The sequence below is a fragment of the Crocuta crocuta genome, unplaced genomic scaffold (genome assembly GCF_008692635.1).
Source record: "Crocuta crocuta isolate KB4526 unplaced genomic scaffold, BGI_CrCroc_1.0 scaffold143, whole genome shotgun sequence".
NCBI classification, from domain to species: Eukaryota; Metazoa; Chordata; class Mammalia; order Carnivora; family Hyaenidae; genus Crocuta; species Crocuta crocuta.
This window is the reverse complement of record NW_027529175.1, coordinates 3,822,049-3,843,450: the sequence shown is the minus strand read 5'-3', so window position 1 is coordinate 3,843,450 and position 21,402 is coordinate 3,822,049. Positions and strand designations below refer to the sequence as shown.

Genomic DNA, 21,402 nt, shown 5'->3' with positions numbered 1-21,402 from the left:
TTTTTTAATGTTTTATATTTATTTCTGAGAGAGAGAGAGAGAGAGAGACAGTGTGAGCAGGGGAGGTTCAGAGAGAGAGAGGGAGATAAAGAGTCTGAAGCAGGCTCCAAGCTCCGAGCTGTCGGCACAGAGCCCAACGTGGGGCTCAANGTTTATATATATATATATATTTTTTTTTAATGTTTTATATTTATTTCTGAGAGAGAGATTGAGAGACAGTGTGAGCAGGGGAGGTTCAGAGAGAGAGAGGGGGATAGAGAGTCTGAAGCAGGCTCCAAGCTCCGAACTGTCAGTACAGAGCCCAACATGGGGCTGAAACCAACAAACCGTGAGATCATGACCTGAGCCAAAGTTGGACGCTTAACTGACTGAGCCACCCAGACGCCCTTATTTATATATTTTTTAAAAGTTTCTTTATTCCTTTTGAGAGAAAGAGAGAGAGAATGCAAGGGAGGGACAGAGAGAGAGGAAGAGAGAGAATCCCAAATAGGCTCTACATTCAGCATGCAACCCGACGCGGGGCTCAGTCCCACGAACCATGAGATCATGGGATGTTTTTTCCTTCATTTTTTTAATGTTTATTCATTTTTTGAGAGACAGAGAAAAACAGAGCATGAGCAGGGGAGGGACAGAGAGAGGAAGACACAGAATCTGAAGCAGGCTCCAGGCTCTGAATTGTCGGCACAGAGCCTGATGCTGGGCTCGAACCCACAAACTGCGAGATCATGATCTGAGCCAATGTCAGGTGCTTAACAGACTGAGCCACCCATGTGCTCCCCCTCTACCTTTTTTTAAGTTTATTTATGTTTCATTTTATTTTAAAATCTTTCCCATCTTCCACCTTTTCCTTCCTGCTTCCCCTTCTGGAAGATTTCTTCAGTTTCAGTTCTCAACCCTTCTTTGGGGACTTTCGTTTCTGCTGTCACACTCAACCATATTTCTAATGACCAGAACTTGTTTTTGTTCTAGCATGTTCCTCTTTCAGAGCGTCACGTTCTTGGGTCATGGATGCACAATCTCATTTCTCTGAAGGTGTTAACGATGGATTTTTTCAAAGTTTTCTTCACCTGAGGAGTCTCTCCTCCATGTTGTTTTTTTCTAGTAGTTTCCATGTTAGTCAGTCTCCACAAAAATATGCTTACACTAAGAGTGAGGTCCTAAGAAGCAGATTAGAAGTTCTGCACAGAGAGGTAGAGCTTACTGACTTTGCTTTGAACTTTTGGTACAGACTACTGTAGTAGGGCAGCCTGGCCTGTGGTTTCTTTGGAGAACCCCCCAGTGTCAGGGTCTTTAAAATTTGGGGCAGGGGGGTGGTGCTGGTCAGATTCCCCAGAGAATGCCACATAACACATAGGGATGCCCGGGTAATTTGAATTCCAGAGAAACAACAGTATTTTTAGCTTAAGTATGTGCCATGTAATATTTGGGATACATTTATATTAAAATTATTTTGTTTATCTGAAATTGTCATTTAACTGGGTGCCCCGCTAGGTTGTTTTGGTTTGTTTTTCTAAATGTGGCAGCCCAGCCAGGGAAGAGTCTCTGGTCCCCTGCTCCCGGCAGTCTGGGCGCCGACCGGGAGAAGAAACCTGGAAGTTGCTACAGTCAGCGGCGCCCGAGGGTTACCTTTTCTCCGCGTCCTAGCTGACACCTGTGGCTTCCTGTGTTGTTGATTTTAGCCGTTCTGACAGGTGTGAGGTGACACCTCGCGGTGGTTTTGATTTGCGTTTCCCTGATGATGAGGGACGCGGAGCATCTAGTCCTATTTTTAACCCCACTTTCACNTGTGAGCCCCCCCCCCCCCCACAGTCCATACACGGCACCCACCAGTTTTTCACACTGTCCTTTAAGTGTTCCTTCCAGCTTCCGGCTCCAAAGGCTTTTGATCTTAGCTGTATTTGCCCAGATCCCTCCAGATTGGGGGATGATGTTTTACCCTGTGACCATAGTTTTCTTATGGGACAAAGAAAAGCTATTGGCTTTCAGTATGTTCAACTTTTCTCCTATCGTAAGGACAGAGTGACACTCCCAGTTTCTGTGCATGCCACCACTGGCCCCCTCTGATTCCTCCATGTCCCATCTTCTGCCAGGTACGGTTTTTTGGTTTTTTTAAAATTTTTTTAACATTTATTCATTTTTGAGAGAGAGGTGGAGTGCAAGTGGGGGTGGGGCAGAGAGAGAGGGAGACACAGAATGCGAAGCAGGCTTCAGGCTCCGCGCTGTCAGCACAGAGCCCGACATGGGGCTCGAACCCACGAGCGATGAGATCATGACCTGAGCTGAACTCGGATGCTTAACCAACTGAGCCCCCCAGCGCCCCGCCAGGTATGGCTTTAATTTGGGGAAAACATAGTTAAATTTAACCTTCTATCCTGTAGCCACAAGCAGGCCTTCTGGGCTTGGTTCATAGGTTGATTCTAAAACTCAAAAACCATTGACCAGCATTTCACGACTAAGATGATGTGTTCAGTGTGCACACAATGAATGAAAATTCGCTTTCTTCCCGGCAGCACCCTCCCTGCGCCTCTGCGTCCACCTTGTAGGCAAACCTGGGGGACCCGGGCGTCCTTTCTAGGTTCCACGGGGAAAGGTGGTTCTTCGCATGAGCGAAGAATAGAAAGAACGGGAATAGAAAGAGCTGCTTCCTAGGAACATGGGGCTCAGTTAAAATTCAACCTTGTCAACCTTCAGCGTTCCCCAACATGCCATCCCACATACAGTTCTCACAGGCTTTCCCTTTTGCCTTGTCTCCTATAGCCTGGCCACCACACTGTCCTGTCCCAGGTCTGTCCCTCCCGTTCCCTAGCAGGGTTGGATTCCCTGTTCCCTTTATCACATACCTTTTTATTTCTTTATTTTTTTTAATGTTTATTTATTTTTGAGAGACAGAGAGAGAGGAAGGGAGGGGCAGAGAGAGACGGAGACACAGAATCCAAAGCAGGTGGTTTCTGGGCTCTGAGCTGTCAGCACAGAGCCCGATGTGGGGCTTGAACTTAGAAACCTGAGCTGAAGCCAGACGCCTAACCCACTGAGCCACCCAGGCATCCGCTTTTTATTTAATTTCCATTCTTGTTTTGCTGGAGTCCTTCCTGAAGTAACTTTCTAAGAAAGGGCAGGCAAGAAATAAATTGTCTGAGTTCTTTGTCTGAAAAAAAAAAAACAAAAACTATTTCATCTCCTTCACACAGATTGCTTGCTTGTCTGAGCATAGAATCCTAGGGAGAAAATAATTTTTCCTTACAATCTTGAAGCCATCACTATTGCACTTGAGCTGAGAGAAGTTCAGTGCCAATGTGTGTGTGTGTGTGTGTGTGTGTGTGTGTGTGTGTGTGTGTAATGGAAGAAGGACCATCTCATCCTCAAATGTGCCTATATGTTCTCCTCTTCCTTAAACAAGACCTCCTCTTTCCAGCTGAACAAGAATTCATATGCATTCAATGAATAAATCATAGACAAGCAGCACCAGATAAATAATTAACTAAATGATTGTAGGAGAGTCTTGTTAAAATATAGCTAGGCTTGATACTTTTCTAAATCACAACAAAAAGACTGGAATTTCTGCAGTCCACCTTTCAATGGGGGTGATCAACTTTTTTTTTTTTTTTTTTACAAATTGAAACCTTAATGAGGATCCATCGCTCAGTTGCTTATTTCTTCTCAAAGACCTCTTGATGATAAACATCTCTGTTATTGGTAATTATATGTAGATTATTCATTTCTAGATCCAAAATAGACTTTTCTAAATAATACTGCGATTAGCATATGCATTTGATTTTATTACTAAATTTTAATACCAAGTTGGCAATTTATCCTGCTGATGAAATAGAGTTGATTAGCCTTTTCCTCCATGTCTCCATCATATGAGCCAGCGACGTGGGGCCCGCGGAAGGGCCACTCTGCAGCTGTGGGTTGGAAAAGCACAGCCCTTGGCTCATTTTCTTTCGAAGCAAATATCTGAGTCACTAGAAACTTCTCTGTCTGGCTTACCAACGTTCCACACTGTCCTTCTCTGACGTGAACTCTATCCGCTGAAAGAAAGTTTAGGTGTGAAAGTGCCAGTATTCCCCAGACAACTTAAGTGACAAAAATGTGAACTTTGAATGTAATTAAACTTTATTTTGAATTACTTTACATCTTTATATATGCTTGATGGTCTCAAGAAACTTTGGGATTTTCTCTCGCAGTATTTTCTTCTAGAACCTAAAGGTATTTTCTGCTCGGTCAGAGTGGAGGACAGGAAGAAGTCCCCACCTGGGCCTCCTCGTTGTGACAGGCACTCAGAATTTCTCTCTGAGAAAATACTAAGCTGTGTAGATTTTGTAAAACTATCTTCTGAGTGCGTTCAGCTTGACCACTCAGTTCCAGCCGATCTTGAACAAGAACCTGACGTATGTTTTACCCGGTTCCTTTTTCCCTTTCCAAGGTCTTTGACATAGTTCTCTTTTTTTCACATCCCCCAACCATTTCTCAGTCCAGCCCTCATGAGCTGAGGTCTCAATGGCCCCAGACGTGAGCCCGCACATCCCACAGTCTTATTTCCAGACCGTCCCTGATGCCACTGTCGGGCGTATCTTCCCATAATCCTGCTCTGCAAGTATCTCGTCTCTGCAAAGGCATCTTTGTCCACACGTCAGATTCCTCCGTTGGGCCTCCTTTTCCCTTTCTCTGCCACCCAAAGCTATGAGGCCTGTCGTCCAGGCTTCAAGTCTCAGAACCTCGGGGCGGGACAGTCTGTGGCCCCGGCAACCCTCACCTCGTTCCGCTGTATCGCGGTATTGGTGTGTGCCCGTCCACTCTCAAAGCTGACTGGCACGTGTGCTCCTCTGGGCCAGAGACAGTGTCTGACCATTATTCCTATTCTGCACACTAGTCTGTGCTCGGCAGCTATTTGCTGAATGAATATGTGATAGGGTTGCTTTTTGTAATTAATATATTTCTTTCTCTCTTTGGGGACAAGTTGGGGAATCAGCTGGCATGATAATGCCTTCAATTACCTTGACTTCTTGAAAGAGGTGGAGAATGGCCAGCCAGCAAGACCTCAGCCAAAAGAAAAAGAGGAGAGCTCACCAATCAATTTTGAGACGATAGACCCGGCGGACATTGTGAAGAGCATGCAGGAAGTTGTCAACTCCTCCAATGTGGCTTTGTCAACGGTACGACAGACTGAAACGTAGTTTTATTCTAGAAACTGAAGTCCTGGTGCTCATGCGAATTTATGAAGAGCTACTGGGAGCCCTCCCCTCCTCCCAGACCCTTGTCCCCCCCTTCACTCTTGTGGGGTGTCAGAACTCAGACGGCCCAGTCAAGATCAGCTTGTGTGTTTGAGCAAACGTGTATCGTTTTTGCTCTACGAGGAGCTGCCAGGATAAGGTGCTCAGTGTTCAGCAGGTGCTCTGTCTGTGAGGGGGAGGGGTTCTGGGCAGAGAGGGCAGAGGACCAAGGTCCTCAGGTGAGAGCAGGCCCAGTGTATCCTGTGAGCCCCAGGCCCAGAGCACGAGGTGGCCTGGGAGAGGTTGGCCGGGACCCAACGGTGGCACAAAGACTCACTGTGAAGGCCGCCAGGAGCCAGGCCAGGTGTGAGAAGGCGCTCCCCAAGCACGTGACGCTGGACCGCTAACATCTGTGTGACACTGCAGAGCGTGCCGAGCCCCGGCATGTGTAGGGATGATGCCGTGGCCCATGCTGGAGTCCTCGGAAAATAGCGCGTGGCCGTGCACGCGGTGAGGCGGCCATCCCTGAGACTGGGCCATACCTTCGTTTCCCCTCCAGCAGCAGCAAGAAGACTGTCGTTATGTTTGTGATATTAGGATGTACAGATGCTCCCGAAAACCTAGGACCATGCTCACGGAATCCCCCGAGAGAAATTCCCCTAGTGTATGGAGGCAAGGTGAGCTCGGGGGTCCCAGCGTAAGGGATTAGAGAGGAGGAGAAAGGCAAGTGCCACCCAGCCAGCCTGTGGAAGTTCTAGAATGTCAGCCAACCTGACCTTTCTGCTGGAGGGCAGACATTTTTCACATCCAGGAGTTCTCTGTGAGGATTTCAGATTTTTATGTCTTTATTTTAATGATTCTCTAAAGATACAAATTAGTCTGAACATGTGGGTCACGTGGGAGGCGCACAGGCCACCTTCCATGCCCCTTTCAGCACCAGAGCTCATGTGTGAGGCGGCCCTGGGCCCACGGTCACCCCGTGAGCATTTGAGCACGGCAGTTCAACGGGACGGGGGTCACATAAACGACCAGGGGGGCCGGGTGGTGACCGCTGCAGGCTGGAGACGCGGCCCTGTCGCAAGGACAGCTTCTCCTCAGCCCCAGCTGACAGATACCGAGCTGAAAATTGTCCCCACTTTGCTAGAGCTTTCCGTTTCTCATGAGAGGCTCTGGAACCTCCTGATTTCTCAACGTCAGGACACATTTCAGATGTTTAAAGCACTCTGCACACTAAATAAGTCCGTTTGCAGCATAGTTTTGCCCCTTTCTGACTTAAAGCGGCACCACCAACGTCCGTCAGGATGTTTCTCAAAGTGAGGTTCGCGGAACCCTCGGGGGGACCATGGTTGTAACTTCTGAGAAACACTCCCTAGGCGGTGACATTTTAGCAAGAGAGCGAGAGTCTGGCCACAGAGCAGATGGATTGGAGGGAGGGAGGGAGGGCATCGGGCGGGAGGCGCAGAGGGAATGGCGAGGTCCAAGGACGGCTGGCCGAGAGAGTACCGGGCGCGCTTATGCGCCTCTACCGGTCACTGCAGACGTGTCTCAGATGTCTCTTGTTTCTGAAATGACGTTACAATACCTCATATTTCTATAGAGTTTATGGATCATCCAACACACTGGCTTCCTTTTTTTTGTTAATGTTTTTTTTTTTTTTTGAGAGAGAGAGAGTNAGAGAGGGACAGAGTGTGAGCAGGGGGGAGGGGCAGAGAGAGAGGGAGACACAGGATCTGAAACAGGCTCCAGGCTCTGAGCTGTCAGCACAGAGTCCGACATGGGGCTCAAACCCACGAACTGTGAGATCCCGACCTGAGCCGAAGTCAGACGCTTAACCAACTGAGCCCCCCAGGTGCCCCTCGGCACGCTGCCTTCTGACACCCTCATAACACAGATGCCCGGCTGCCTGGCTCATTGTTATGGTCACTCTCCACATTTTGTTGGGACGCACTGCATGCCAGGTGCACGTACAGCTGTTTTCGGGCCACAGTAAAACACAACAGTGTGAGTTACCAAGTCCCTCTTTTCCTACCACAGAAGCCGAGCTCAGGGAGGTGACGGTCTTACGGTAGGAAACCAGAGCTAGAGTTCAACGTCCACTTCTGAGCAGGGAGTGGGCTGGAGGGGGGTGTCCTGGGTTCTTCCCACCACCCACAGCTTTGTCCTATTCCCACACGCGAAATAAAAACTTGAAGCTAGGCAGTATTTTAAGGCTGATTGGGTTACACGCATCCCACCACCCCCATGGGCTGATGGGATGTGCCTAATTAGCCCTGATGAGAATTAACCACCAGGGAATGTGGTTTGGGGTCTGCAAGCGCATTCAATTCTTCCTTAAAAAAAAAAAAAATGATCTTAACCTACCACTTGATACAGATTTCCTAGTGCAATAAAAATGAATGATTTTATTCCGACAGATGGAAAAAAATGTGCTTTCTTTTTATAGCACATTTTTGCACTTTTTCAGTTTGACTCGAGTACGACTGTGGCAGTGGGGACCTTCCTGTGGGCAAGGCCATGCGGGCGCCGGTCCAGGGCGGGAAAGGGCAGCGGCCTCCCTGTCCAAGCCCCGATGGGAGCAGGGACGGGGCAGTCCCTTAACTGCCCCTCCTGGCCGCTTCTGACATCAAGCTGCANATGGGATCACTGAACCTCCAATGGCAGTCGTGATGGGGAGATGTCGGGCATGCTGTTTCAGCCCCGGAGCCTCTCTGGTCCTCTGCCAAGCAGGCCTCCTCAGAGCTTGGGTGGCTTCGAAGCCCTATGTGAAAGGGGCCGGGGCTCCTCACGCCGCTGCCTCCCCGTAGCCAAATAGGAGGCAGCAAAGCGACCCTTCTCTGAAGCCCGGAAGCTCTCACACCGCAGCCCCTGCTCTCTACCCATCTCAGCGTTTTAATCAAGGGGCCTTTGATCAGTAATGTAGAATTGACGCAGGACTCGAATACACTTAATTTCACTCACAGTCAGGAAAGCAATACTTAAGAAAAATACTTTTGAAATATTCACTGGATGGTAGCATCTGCCTTTTCTCTCTCTTTTTTTGTAGGCATTTTCTGCATTGGATAGAGAGGACACTGGGTTTGTAAAGGCTTCAGATTTTGGACAAGTTCTTAAGGAGTTCTGTTACAAACTCACAGATAACCAGTATCATTATTTCTTGAGAAAACTGAAAATTCATCTAAGCCCCCATATACATTGGAAATATTTTCTCCAGAACTTCGACTCTTTCTCTGAAGAGGTAAGGATGTCGGGAGCACCCGATCATCTCTCTTTGAAAACGGGCTAAAAGTAGTTTCGCAAAAATGGGTAATTGATTAAAATCATATCTGGTAAAATGGCGATCTCCTCAGGTAATTAGCTAATTCCGAATGAAAATGTGATATAAATTCTACATAGAGTGTTAGAAGGTAAGTATGTATATCTTATTGAAAACCTTTTTATTTTACTTTATTTTTGTTTTGTTTTGTTCTCAAAGAACAAAACAAAGATTCAGAGTCCTCTTGAATCTTAGGTCCCTGTAGATGATCTGGGGTCTGCAGAAGTGAGGCCCACAATGTGTCGGGCCCTGAGCCGGAAATGAGGGAACCGAGTGCCACTTGCGAGACATTTGTTGAGGACACACTATGCGTTGGGCCCTGGGACATGTATCAGCCAAGTCTGGGGTACAGATAAACGTGGCAAAAGTGGGCTCTAACAGAGGCATGCCCCGCAGGAGAGATTGCTGGGGAAGTCAGGGAGGGCTTCCTGGAGGAGGGGGTGTGCCTAACTGCTCCTTCTTGCTCCTTCCCCCCAGACTGCATTTCTGGCTGCACATTGTTTACCCTGAGGCTGTTTCTTGATCTCTAACTATAAAGGAACCGACATCATTAGCAACAAATAATCGCAGTCTAGTTTCAGCCGACACGGATTCTGCGCAGAGAGGGAACGGACAAGTAGTAGGGTCCCTGCCTGCCCGGAGGGGGCGATGCAAATAAGCATGTGAGCAATCCAGAACTATCGCGGCCGTCAGATCACGACAGTCCACAGCATAGGGAACTGTCCCCTGCCGCTGGATACTTAATGTCATTTCCAATGGCACACGCTTTCCTGTATGACAAACACCTAGGTTCATACATCGTTGATCACTGATCCAGGACGGATCCTTGAAAATTCGCAGCCTTGAGCAAACAGCGTGAACCTTTTTAAGGTCTGAGGTTCTTTATAATGCTACTAACGACAGCAAATTCTCTCCGGTGCCTTCCGAGGGCCACTCTTTCTTTACATGTATGAACCCGTCCAGGCCTTTGGTACCAGTACCTGGTGTGTGCTGTTAATATCCCGTTATAGACGAGGACTCTGGGGCACAGAGACATTAATCTGCACAGAGCCCACCCGGTGGCAAGTGGCAGAGCTGGTCTGTGCGCAAGTCTCTCCCACCTCCGGGCCCCTCGATGCTGTGCTGGTCTCCTGTGCGGGCTGTGACTCCTTTCATCTCTGCCGTTTAAAGCTTTTTTTAAATTTTATTTTATTTTGTTTCTAGGAGAGAGAGAGAGACCGCGTGAGCAGGGGAGGGTCAGAGAGAGAGGGAGTCACAGACTGAAACAGGCTCCAGGCTCTGAGCTGGCAGTCAGCACAGAGCCCGACGCGGGACCCGAACCCACAAACTGCGAGATCATGACCTGAGCCAAAGTGGGACGCTTAACCGACTAAGCCACCCAGGTGCCCCTCATTTCTGCCATTTAGACAGACACCCCTAAACAAGAGATTCTGTTGGGTTGCGTGTTTTCAAACTTTATAGCAGTGGCTCCAATGAACAGTGTTTTCTGCACTTATTTTTCTGTTGCTATCATGTGCTTGAGATTTATCCGTGTTATCCCTTTCGTCTTAGTTCATTCCCTTATTAGGCCGCTCTACAATGAGCCCATCAGATGCATATATTCTATTAAATGGGCACACCCCATTCAGTTATCTTCCCGCTAACGGCCATGTAGACTGTTGGCCGTTATCTCCGTCACAAGCAGAGCGCCAGCCAGCCTCCTGTGTCTGTCTCCTTGTGACGCTCAGAGTCACCCTGCGTGGGAGCGGAGGGCAGGTGCATGGTCAGCATCCCGGGGGCCGCGGCTGTGGCTGCACCAAGCAGTGCACGCTCCCGCTAGCCTCCCGTGTGAGGGCCGCGAAGGCTCCAGGTCTCCAGGACTGTCAGAGGTTTTCATTTCTGCCCATCCGACTATCAGTGAGGCCGGTCACTTCCTTGTGTTATGCGCCATCTGGGTTTCATTATCTGAGAAAGGGTCCCTGTCCTTTGTTGGTACGAGAGCTGCAAACACCTCCTCCTGTCAGTCTTTTCTGTCCGTTCATGGTGACCCTCACCATTTTTAATGAGTAGACTTTTTTTTCCCCCCTGACTTTAAATATTCACTGTGGAAATTCTGGAAAACCCAGGAAAGTGTGAGAAAGAAAACGGGGCTCGAAACCCCATGCCGATGCGTGCCGGCAGCACCCTGCTGTGTGCTGGGCCCTGCCCCCCACGGTCTCCCAGGCTCTTATCCCAGTGAGGCCCCGGCAGTCAGGCTCCGGACCCCGCAACCAGCGGGCACCCAGACACCAGGCAGGCCCAGCCCCCGCACGGACATTCTCTCGCCGTGCCACGCTGCCGTGAAGATCTTTTCCCTCCCTCTCTCCCTGATGCATCTTTTCCCTAATTCTTTTCTTGTGGCAAACTGCCCTTAACATAAAATTTACCATCTTAACCATCGTTAAGTGCACAGTCGAGTGGTATTAATATCCATACGCACGGCTGTGCAGCCCTCACCACCCCCCTCCTCCAAGACTCTTTTCATCTTGCAAAACCGAGACTAGACACTAATGAACTCCCTGAATCCCCTCTCCCTGGCCCCTGGTGACCGCGGCTCTGCTCTGCGTCTCTGTGATTCTGACTCTTCATATAAGTGGAATCATATGGTAGTGGGCTTTCTGCGGCTAGCTTACTGCACTCCGCATGATGTCCTCAGCGAGTTCATGCATGTTGTAGCCTGTGTCTGAATTGCCTTCCTTTTTGAGTCTAAATAATAGTGTTGTAAGGATACACCATGCTTTGCTGATCCACTCATCTCTCAGCAGACGCTTTGGTCGCCTCCATGTCTTAGCTGTTATGAATAATACTGCCGTGAACACAGGGAGCAAATATACTGCATTGTTTTACAGAGTAGAGGTAACACTGTCTCAGTGGTGATCATGGATCTTGCTGCTTTTCTCCTTCACATTAAATTGCACCATGTCACTGGAAGGTCTTCCAAACGTGGGTTAGAACATCTCTGTAGCGTTCCCTCGACTCCCTGATTTTTAAGCATTCAGATTTTCCCCCCCCAGCTTTTGCCATTGTGAGTTACCCCGCCATGAACACTTCATATGTAAATCTATATCTGCATTTTGGATTCTCTCCTAGAGGAAAGAGTCCAAAGAAATAAAATAACTGAAGTCAAAAGATAGGAATAGTTTTATTGATCTTGAAAGCAGCCCCGTACTTTTTTTAAAATAATTTTTTTTTTCCTATCGGGTTGAATCACATGAAATCACCATTTTTAGAGCCAGACGTGATTGAATACTGACAATTTGATGTGGTTTAAGCGAATATCTGTAGAAGTCGTTTATGCCCATTTTACACGATCCGGAATATTCCGGTAATTTTGAAGGAGAGAATTAAAGTCACCCCTAGGGACAACCACCGTTAACATTTGGGTGTATTTACTTCAAGTCCTGTTTTCTGCGCGAGTATCCTTTGGGGGTGGGGAGAAGGACAGAGCTCACAGGCTGCTGATCTGGGGGCTGTTGGGGGATTTTCTCAGCTCTTAAAAGACTCTTTTTTTTAACAATCTTTTTGTATCTGTGTCGAAGTAATATATGCCCCTTGGAGAGGAAATCGAACAGTGGCAAGGGCATTAAAAAGAGAAATCACTGGATCAACTCTTCGCCCCCAGCTCTGCCCACTGACGGTTACGGACACTTGTTCCTGCTACACACCTTCTCCCCTCCCGATCACCCTTGGATTTCTTAAAACAACCCTCCTGAGCATTTTTCGGGACTGTGGGTAAGAGGGGTGAGGCCTGGCTTTCTCACTCCGCTTCCCATCGCTGCCCTGCACCGTCTCCCCAAAAACCGCCAATTCACTTGCTGTACGTCACCAGCATCTTCCAGGCTAGCGGTTTTTCTAGAGCCTGGATTTCCTCTGATGCGTCCCCTCCTGCTGTCTGAACTCACCCACCCCTCCACCCACCGGCGTTTCCTGTGTGCCGGCTCTGGGCTGGTGCTGGGCCAGCAGTGACCCAGACTGACACGGTCCTTGCCTTCCAGAGGCTTGCATTCTCGCGGGCTGGGGAGACGAGAAGTGAGAAATGTATCCTACGTCAGATTCCAGAACATGCTGCCGAGGAGAATAAAGCGGTACAGAGGGAGGGCATGTCTGAAGAGGCTGGAGGAGGTGACCTCTAGGGGCGGGGCGCCAGGGACACGGCTAGTTCAAGGACTCGGCAGGAAGGGTCCGGTCAGCTTGCGGTGTGGCTGCCCTGGGCGTGAGAGAAGGGAGTGCGGCCAGCGAGGGCTAGGACAGGCGGCCTTGTCGCTTGGGGTCAGGGTACCGACTGCCACGCTTTGACTGCAAGTAACGTACAGAAGCAGGCACTGGAGGGCTGCGGTGACCTGCGGAGGAGCATCGGGTGGAAATCAGAAGGCTTGCTGTGGCTGCTGTCTGGAGAAGAGACGGGGGCTTTGCTGATCCATGCTCGTGAGGGAATGAGAGTCAGGAACAGCCCCGGCTTTTTGGCTTCTAGAAGGAGGAAAGAGGGAGGAGGGCTCTGCTGAGACAGGGCCGTCCTAACGGACTTGACCGGCCTCCTAGCCGTTGGCCCTGCAGATGCCTCCCGAGCTCGGCGTTCTAGCGCTGGGCGCGTGCCGCTCTTCAGCATGTAGAAGTATGACCCCAAACCCTTCCGCAGCTTAGTGCCTGACCGCCTTGGGTCCTCACAGCCGCCCGGTACCAGAGGGCAGCCGGCCTCCCGGCCGGGGAGGCAGGGGCTCAAGCCTCAGTGTGGCCACAGCCATCCTCCCTTGCGGGTCACCATGAGCGTCTCTGCCTGCTCTGGAGTTCCCGGATCGAGGGTAAAGCTTCAGAAGATGCCAGCTTGCTTCACTGACAGTAGCGGTACCTGACTTCCTTCCCAGAGTCTCCCTCGCCTCTGGAAGCACTTTGCTGAATGTTCTTGCGGGGAGGTTTTAAGAATGAAGTGCAAAATAAGCGGTGACGGGCAAGGTGCTCAGGGACAGGAGCGAGCGTGCTGGGCTGGAAGGGGCTGGGGCTGAGGACACGAGACGGCATCGCCCGGACCCCTGTGCTGCTCTCTCACGCTTTTCCTGGAGTCGCTGAGAAGCCTGCACTTGGGCAGAGGTGCGTCCACCAGAGGGACAAGCAGATCAAGGGACTTCTAGGCTGAGAGCCCGGCATGAAGGCAGGGGGTGGGGCCTCCATGTGCGGCGACCGCAGGCGGTTCAAGTCAGAGCAGGCAGTATGGGGGTTTTCCTGCTTCCCGTTCATCTGCGGGTGGTGGGGGAGGTGGGGGCAGGGGCGGAGACCACCCCTGCCCTTTGTTCTTTGCCCCAGAGTTCAGTCCCTTTGAGATCACTGAGACCTCTGAGCAAGGACATGAGTCAGCTTAGAGCGGGGAGGAGGCTGCAGGAGAGCCGACCTGCGTTCATCATGACGACTGCTCGGGTTCAGTCCTGGGCTGGCGTTGTGAATAGAAGGCAAAGAAGTAACAAATAGTGGGAATAGTTAATGCATCATCCTCAAGCTCGTTAAATATGATACCGGTCATCCCTCCCCTATAGGGGACACATGGGAGGCAAGTAATTAAAAGGAGATTACCAAAATGTAATTAAGACAGCCGGTGCCGCTCCCCGCAAAGGAGGTTCGCCCTGAATAATCCTCGCCAAACCGAATCCGTTCTTGGAAAAGGAACAACTGGAATGGTAGTTAACACGCTTTGTAAGGCCTTGAATAGATTGAGAGTATGCCGAGAGTGGAGATGAGAATTTTACACCTACTCACAACCCGTTTCTTCTATCGGATGCCCTGCTAAATCTGTCCTCCAAAACGTCTATTGATCTCCTGTCTCATATGCCTGTCACACATGACATGTGAAAATCATCTGAGCGCTTTTCAGAACAGATGCCACATTATTTTCAGATCCTGGTATGCAGCTCTCGCGTGGCGCCCCGTCTCCTCCATGCTCCTTCTGCCGCTTCGTTAGGCACTGCCAAGGTCAGGCAGTGCCTCTCAAAGTGGGGGGTCATGGGCCTCGGGCCGGTGCGGATCAACACACCCCAGCCCGGGCTGGGTCTCCGTGGCGGCCCGTCATTCTCGTGCACCCCACTCGGCTTCGAGAGCCACACGCAGGGTCTCCTGTGGGCCCAGAGGCCTGTGAGCTGGGGGAACACAGAGGCACCCCCATCTTTGCAGACAGGAGCTTCCTCCCTCCTGCCAAACCAACACAGCCCGATTTAAGATGAGAAACATGAACCGTGGGGTATAAAAGAAGGGGACAATGTATTGAAGCCGATATGCTACCCGGTGGCTCAGTTAAAAAGAAGAAAAAAGACGAGTAAGAAATGATGACGTTGGTACCTTTTTCATAAGATTCCCACAAACTGGGTGAAAACATTATCTGAAATTTCATCCTCAGCAAATACCTCTTTTTCACTTCTGGGAAAAACATTTTACATTCAAAATGCTACGTGCAAAATATAGAGCATCACCTTGTTTTTAGGAAATGTCCCCACTTAACATCTCTTTTAAGTCTTAAAGTGCACTTTCAGTATCTTCCGTGAATATAAAAATATCGCTCAGAGCAGAAATAGAATTTTTAAAAGACATACCAGAAACCCATATAAAATCTCTCTACTTTATTACCATGGAAATAATGGAATTTTTTTTTAACAAAACACATCCTTATTTAATGCAGAGTAATTATTTTGTCACATTGTAGCACAGAGAGCGCCAATGAGATCCTCCCTTACTTTGTGTTTATAATATATGATCTTTAAAGTCGTTCAGCGAGATGTTAAATAATCTGAAGATGGGTTTTTCTGAGAGAGAATCTAAGCTTGTAGTTTTTAACCGAGGAAGGAACCGTAAAGCACATCAAAACGTTTGTAATCTTTTATGAACATTGTATTTATGTTAGTGGCTAACAGCATTACTTGGATTTATCTTTCTTTTTATTGTAAATATAATGGTGTCCATGTATTTTTAATGAATGGATAAAGAATGAGGAGCTCCCTTCTCAGGAAAGAGCACTAAGATTATTGGGGATAAATTAAGTAAATGATGAAGATGTATCGTTACTGTTATTTACTCTTGCTCCCGATGGCAAGAAAGGCCAAGTCCTCTTGATCTCATTTCCGTGATTTTTTAAAAGCATTTCCCCTAAATTTCACCCACTGTCCACTTGGCAGAGCCCACTGAGGAAGTGGCAGGTTGTGAGGGACATCTCAGGCCGACTTGGACATGGGGGGGTGGCCCTGGTGACTGGCCAGGGGGACGGACTCTGGGGCTGACTGTACCTAAATGAAGAAGGAGCAGTATCATCAGCATAGCCTTGAAAATTGGCAGCAGCCCCCCCGGCGGGGCATCCAGGCATCACGTGGCTGCCCCTGGGCCACCAGGCAGACAGGACGCGTCCACCTCCCCTCCCTGGGCCGTCGAGTTTGGTGACCCGGCTGCCCTGCTCGGTGGACACCGCTGGTACCTTGTCCCGAGCGAACGTCTGTTTCCTCTGAGCATCGGCGTCTGCGCCGGTCCTAGTGCTGACCCGGTATCTGCGCTCGCACTGACAGCCCCCTTGAAGCCCGCTGTAGCGATAACAGCCACAGAACAAAGATACCTTCGTCCCAGAAGATGAACAGTTACGTGTAGGTACAACCTGGTAAACTGGGTGCCACGTAACCTATGCAAAGTCATTCCTTCAAGGTTAAAAGCTCTCCCAGATGGGCTTGGTTATAGCAACTCCAGCGCGCATCCTGGGCCCCGCCTGGGTCTGGAGCCGCCCCCGAGGAAGGATTAGGGGCCGGGCGCCTGCTGCCCTGGGAGCTGCCGGTTAGGATGCTCTGGAATCAGAGCAGGGGTTGCCACCAAGGGGAGCGCGGCCTGGTTTCTGGTGCCCCTGGCAGAAGTGCGGAGGGGGCCGTGACACGCCGGCTTCCACCTGTGCTGGGAGGTCACGGTGCCCGCCCACCACCTCTCCGTCTGAGGGATCCCTTTCCAAACATAGTCGTTTTGGGCAGACAGGAAGGCGATCCTGTCCGATCAACAAGGTTCAGGAGAAAGCATATCCAAATCGAATTTCTAGTCAAGTAGTTCCTGTACCTTTGAGTGAGTGAATTTTCTCAAACCCAAACATTCTGTTCTTGGTGGCAGGTGGAGGGGTTTGGGGGGGCGGGGCAGGGATGGCTCTCATCCGCCTCCGTGTCCCAGCTCCTCCGACGCGCTACCCCTGTCTGTCACTCACCCTGGCCTTCTCAGAACACTCTCACAAACATGCCCTCTCCGGTCGGAATTGGCCTCCTTTCTTGATTCCTAGCCTTAGTGGGATGCTGCCTGATGTTCAAAATAAACAGACCGTGGCGTGGCCAGTCCAGGCAGGTCCCCATTCATATGGTCCCTCTAGAGCCAGGACAGTCTAATCTAATTATAATTTGTGATCAGTTAAGGACCATAGTGGTGCTGTACAAGGTCATGACTATATCAGGAAGCCAGGAGTCAACCCAAGAAGTCATTGTCCCAAATAAGGCTTGCAGAGAAAAATCCAGAGTACAGTTAGGGCTGGCATCTTGGTGATTGTCATATGCCTAGGTGTCTAACTTGTAGGTGAGCCATTTATGTTCTGGCTTCAGATGCACTATTTGACTGGAAGCATCTTAACTTTGTTGTTGTGTTTTTTTTTTAAATATTTTTTAAGTTTGTTTATTTTGAGGAGAGAGAGAGAATCCCAAGCAGGCTCTGCTCTGTCAGCTCAGAGCCCAACCTGGGGCTCAAACTCACAAACCATGAGATCATGACCTGAGCCTAAGTCAAGAGCCAGACTGAGCCACCCGGGCTCCCCAAGAATCTTAACTTTCAACAGTCAGCAAATGTGGATGAGAATGTGTGGCAGGCACGGGGCCAGCCTTGGGCGCCGGGCAGGTGGGAAGAGAGGTAGACACACTCCCAGTTCCCGGGGATGACTATGCTGTGGCAGAAATGGCTGTGACCACTGGCATATAAACTGGAAAGTTCCATCTCTTGACTTTCACTGAGCCCTGTATTTGGATGGTCCATGCTGAGAGATTAAGGGGAAGGAGCAAGTCACTCCCCACTAATGATGGCACCTGGCCAGTTACCACCGCCGTCCTGTCCCCCACAGTCAGACTCCAGCATCCCAGTGGGAGTACACGCTACACACACGTGGAGCCAGGTGCGGGCCAAAGCCTGTACGTAAATCAACTCAGCCAGCCTCCTGACAGCCTTGGAAGGCACAGGCACTTCCATTATCCATATGTTGCGGTTGAAGAAACTGAGGTACAGAGAGGTCAAAGCCTCTGTTCCCGGTCACGCAGCTAGAAGTACAGAGCAGGGAGGCTCGTGCCCTCAGAGTCCCCCCATCGCAGGGGACCCGTCCACACGTCCACCCTGTGGGACTGTTACTTGGATTAAGCGGGTTAATGCAGAAAGAGCTTTGCCTAGGACCAAACGCAGCAAACCCCAAATGTTTGCATCCGTTATTATTTTTTTATTCTCTCCTCCTCCAGTGAGTGCATGTTTAATGTTTAGTAATGATGTGATTATATGGTGTGGAATTTATTTGAGTGGAAGAAGTTGGTTTAATAGTTTCATAAATGACTTCAGCCATGAGTTTATTGAATCATTAAAGGGTCGAAGGGGTGGCTCCAATGTTTCCTTTATTTCCCTGCATTTTATGGCAATTTCACGCTGGCGCAGGGTTTGTGAATTGGGCGTTTGCAACGGCACCTGGGAGGCATCCTTTGTGAACGTCGAGCTGTCTGGTGGAAGTGAGCTCGGAACCAGAGGAGGGAGGCTTCACTCTGCACCATCAGGAGCGCGAACAGGCTTGATGAGCTCACGCCAAGCCTGGATGTGGGGAGATGGGGCTTCCTGGGTGTGCAGAGACCCAGGTGGGGACAGCTCCCTCGCACCGTGCGCGTGACTGGCATGGGTTGGGGTGAGGGGACAGGGCAGGAGCAGGGGGGGCTGATGCCAGAGAGGGAAGGGCCCAGGGAGGCAGGCTGCGGGTGGGGCTGTCAGGGTGGGTCTCCCTTCCCCGCTTGGCTTCCCCAGTCATCTCCAAAACCTCTCCAGGGCAGGGGCCCGTCTGCTGTCCAGGCCTCTGTTCCCCGTGCCTGGGCCAGCGCGTGATGCACAGTAGGCAGGCCCTCATCGTGTGTATGAGTTATCGTGTCCTTATTGGTAGGTACTTACATTCTTGTGCATGTGGTAGGCGGCGTAGTCGTGCTGCGTGCGTGGGAAGAGCGTAGTTTTGACATCAGACCATCTTGAGCTCCATTGTCGGCTTGAGGGGAATAGCCTGGGGTCCCCCGGCAGGCGAGTCCTGACCCCTCAAAGCCCCGCTCCCGCTTACTTTGTCTAAACAACAGGGAGAACCATGGCTGCCTCACGGGGCAATCCAAGGATTAGAATCTTCCATAACACCCTAGCCCAGCACCTGCATGATGGCAGCGCAGCCTCGGGAACTGGGTCTCAGGAAGCCTTGGTTCACTTGACTGGAAGTGTGTCTTGGTTAATGGCCTTTCCAAAGGAGGTTTGGGAATCTTTGGACCGACCATCACTCATCGCCCAGAAAGACTTCCTTCGTGGAAAGAGATCTCAGGTCTAGGCAGTGGTCATGGCTCTGGGAAACCTGGATTATGTCTGGAATTCTAGTGTCACTCCTCCACTTCTGCAAACAGCGACTGGGTTATTGACACCAATTCATTGATCACCCAGATCTCTAGGCCTCCTAGTAGACAAGAGCCCACCCTCAGGGGGTGCGTGGGGGGCCCTCAGAGGGGCCAGAGTCTGGTTCACGGTACGGCAGTAAGGGTCTATCACAGTACACTTGCACACAGAGCTTCTGCTGTATTTTTGTCTGGACTTTTTAACGTTTTATCTTTTTTTTTTTTTTTTTTTTTTAATTTAGATTTTTCTGTGTTTTTATTNNNNCCGCTGTTGTTATTTTTAACATTCATTTATTCACTGTAAATACAAATGAAGATACAGTACAATTAATTTTCTTTGCTAATCAAAATATTTGATCAAATGAAGCAATTTTTCAATTCTTAGAAGTAATTATACTGTTCTTTAAAAGGAAGTGGAGGAATTCTTTACAGAGTATTTCTAATTAGGAGTTTTGCTACCTGCTGTGTTCTTATTCTGTATGAAGTTTCAGGGTTGTTGGTTTTTTTTTTCCTCCTGTAAAGAATCGTAGAAAAACTATGTAATTGTGTCCCTAAGTATTCAGAACAAAACTTAGTAGAAGAATCATGCTATCTGATTAGCTAATTATAACCTTCATAATAGTTAAATTAATACACTGACATATTTCTAATCTGACACCTTGATTCACCACACCGTCGAGCCTGCTGCTCCCGGCCAGGTGACCACCAAACACCCATGCCAAACAATTTAACTTCTTTTCTTTGTACTCTGAGCTCCCGCTTGTCTATTTCTTACAAACTAGACATTCAGAACTGTATTGGTCAGCTATCACTAGGTAACAAGCAACCCCAAAACCTCCACAACAACGAGCATTTATTTCATTTTTGCATCTGTATTGTGAACGATCTAGGCTGGCTCAACACTGAGTGGCTTGGCTGGGACATCTCTGCTCCACTGCTCTCACCCTCCTCCGTGGGTCAGTGCCATGTGCCCAGCCTGATCTTCTCAAGACAGTGCCACCAGCACAGGGGGCCTTGCCCGGTCACACAAGTGCTTTTTATATTCTTTGCCCATGTCATACTTGTTAACATTCCCTTGCCCAAAGCAAGTCGTATGACTGAATCCAAACCCACATGGCAGAGGACGTGGAGGAGAGGTGGACGTGGAGGGAGAGTTGAGAAAACAGAGCCTTGAAGGCANCCATAGCGGCCAGGCGTGCCCCTTCTGCGTGTGCCTGTGCAGGCGCCCAGAGACGGCAGGGACGATGGGCCGTGGTCTGGGGGTCCCAGCACTGTGTCTACAAGGCCCCTCTGGCTCTTCAGCCAACAGCTGTGTGTGCTGGGAGAGAATCCGGTCAGGGGATGGTGCCAGAGACATCAGCCTGCAAGAGGGAGGGGAGCCCTGATGCTGGGCCGAAGGGATGGGCTCCAGATGAAGTCTGCATAGGTCCACGCCCGATTCTCTTTACCCCCTCAACCTAGACTTCCTCCCTCTGGTCTCCCCCACCCAGGCTGCCCCCCTCTACCTTCCCACTAAACTTTCTCCCTCTGACCTCCCCACCCAGGCTGCCTCCTTCTGACCTGCCCCCACACACTGCCTCTCTCTGACTCCCGCCCACTGGGTGATCACTCCCAGCCTCTTGGGGGATCCCAAGCAGCGGCAAGATTTGCAACCACAAGTTTATAGCGTAAAGCTAGGACTTGGGTTTTACTAAATGAGAGACATGGATATGTCTGAACTGACGCACTCCAACTGCAGGCTCGTGAGGATCGCACACTTCGTATATTGGGAGGGTTGCACACTTCGTATATTGGGACAGCATTTCTTTTATACACTTTGCCAACGGGGACCAGGAGTTTTCTTTTCGGCAGGCAGGTACGGTATTTTTCGGCAACGTCAAGAGGGACAATTGGTAAAACAAGGCTCCATGAGTACCTTTGAGTAAATGAGAGAAAATTCCTCCGAAACATATAAATCATCCTCTAACAGGGTCAGACCTATGGTGTATAAGATCCCACGTTTCCCCCCCGGTCTCTTTTGTATTTAAACAGTACCCAGAGGAGCCAGGCGTGCATACAGTTGTCAGATGAGCGGCTGAGGGCAGGAGCTCCGGGGTGCGGGCCCCGTGGCTCCTGCTCGACTGCGGTATGGACAGTGTGGATAGTGTGGACGGTGTGGACGGGGGTGGGCGGTGTGGACGGTGTGGGTGGGGAAAGGCAGTGTGGACAGTGTGGA

At 49.9% G+C, this 21,402-nt stretch overlaps 1 protein-coding gene across 9 annotated transcripts in view; it reads left to right on the top strand.

Annotated features, from left to right (window-relative positions):
- Positions 1-21,402, top strand: part of EFCAB6 (EF-hand calcium binding domain 6) — a 239,973-nt gene that overhangs the window by 192,834 nt on the left and 25,737 nt on the right. For all 9 annotated transcript variants that reach the window (XM_077757996.1, XM_077757994.1, XM_077757995.1 and 6 more), the window contains 2 exons: positions 4,958-5,153; positions 8,254-8,445. In XM_077757996.1, the coding sequence (XP_077614122.1) occupies positions 4,958-5,153; positions 8,254-8,445 (388 nt within the window). The remainder of the gene's footprint in view (positions 1-4,957; positions 5,154-8,253; positions 8,446-21,402) is intronic.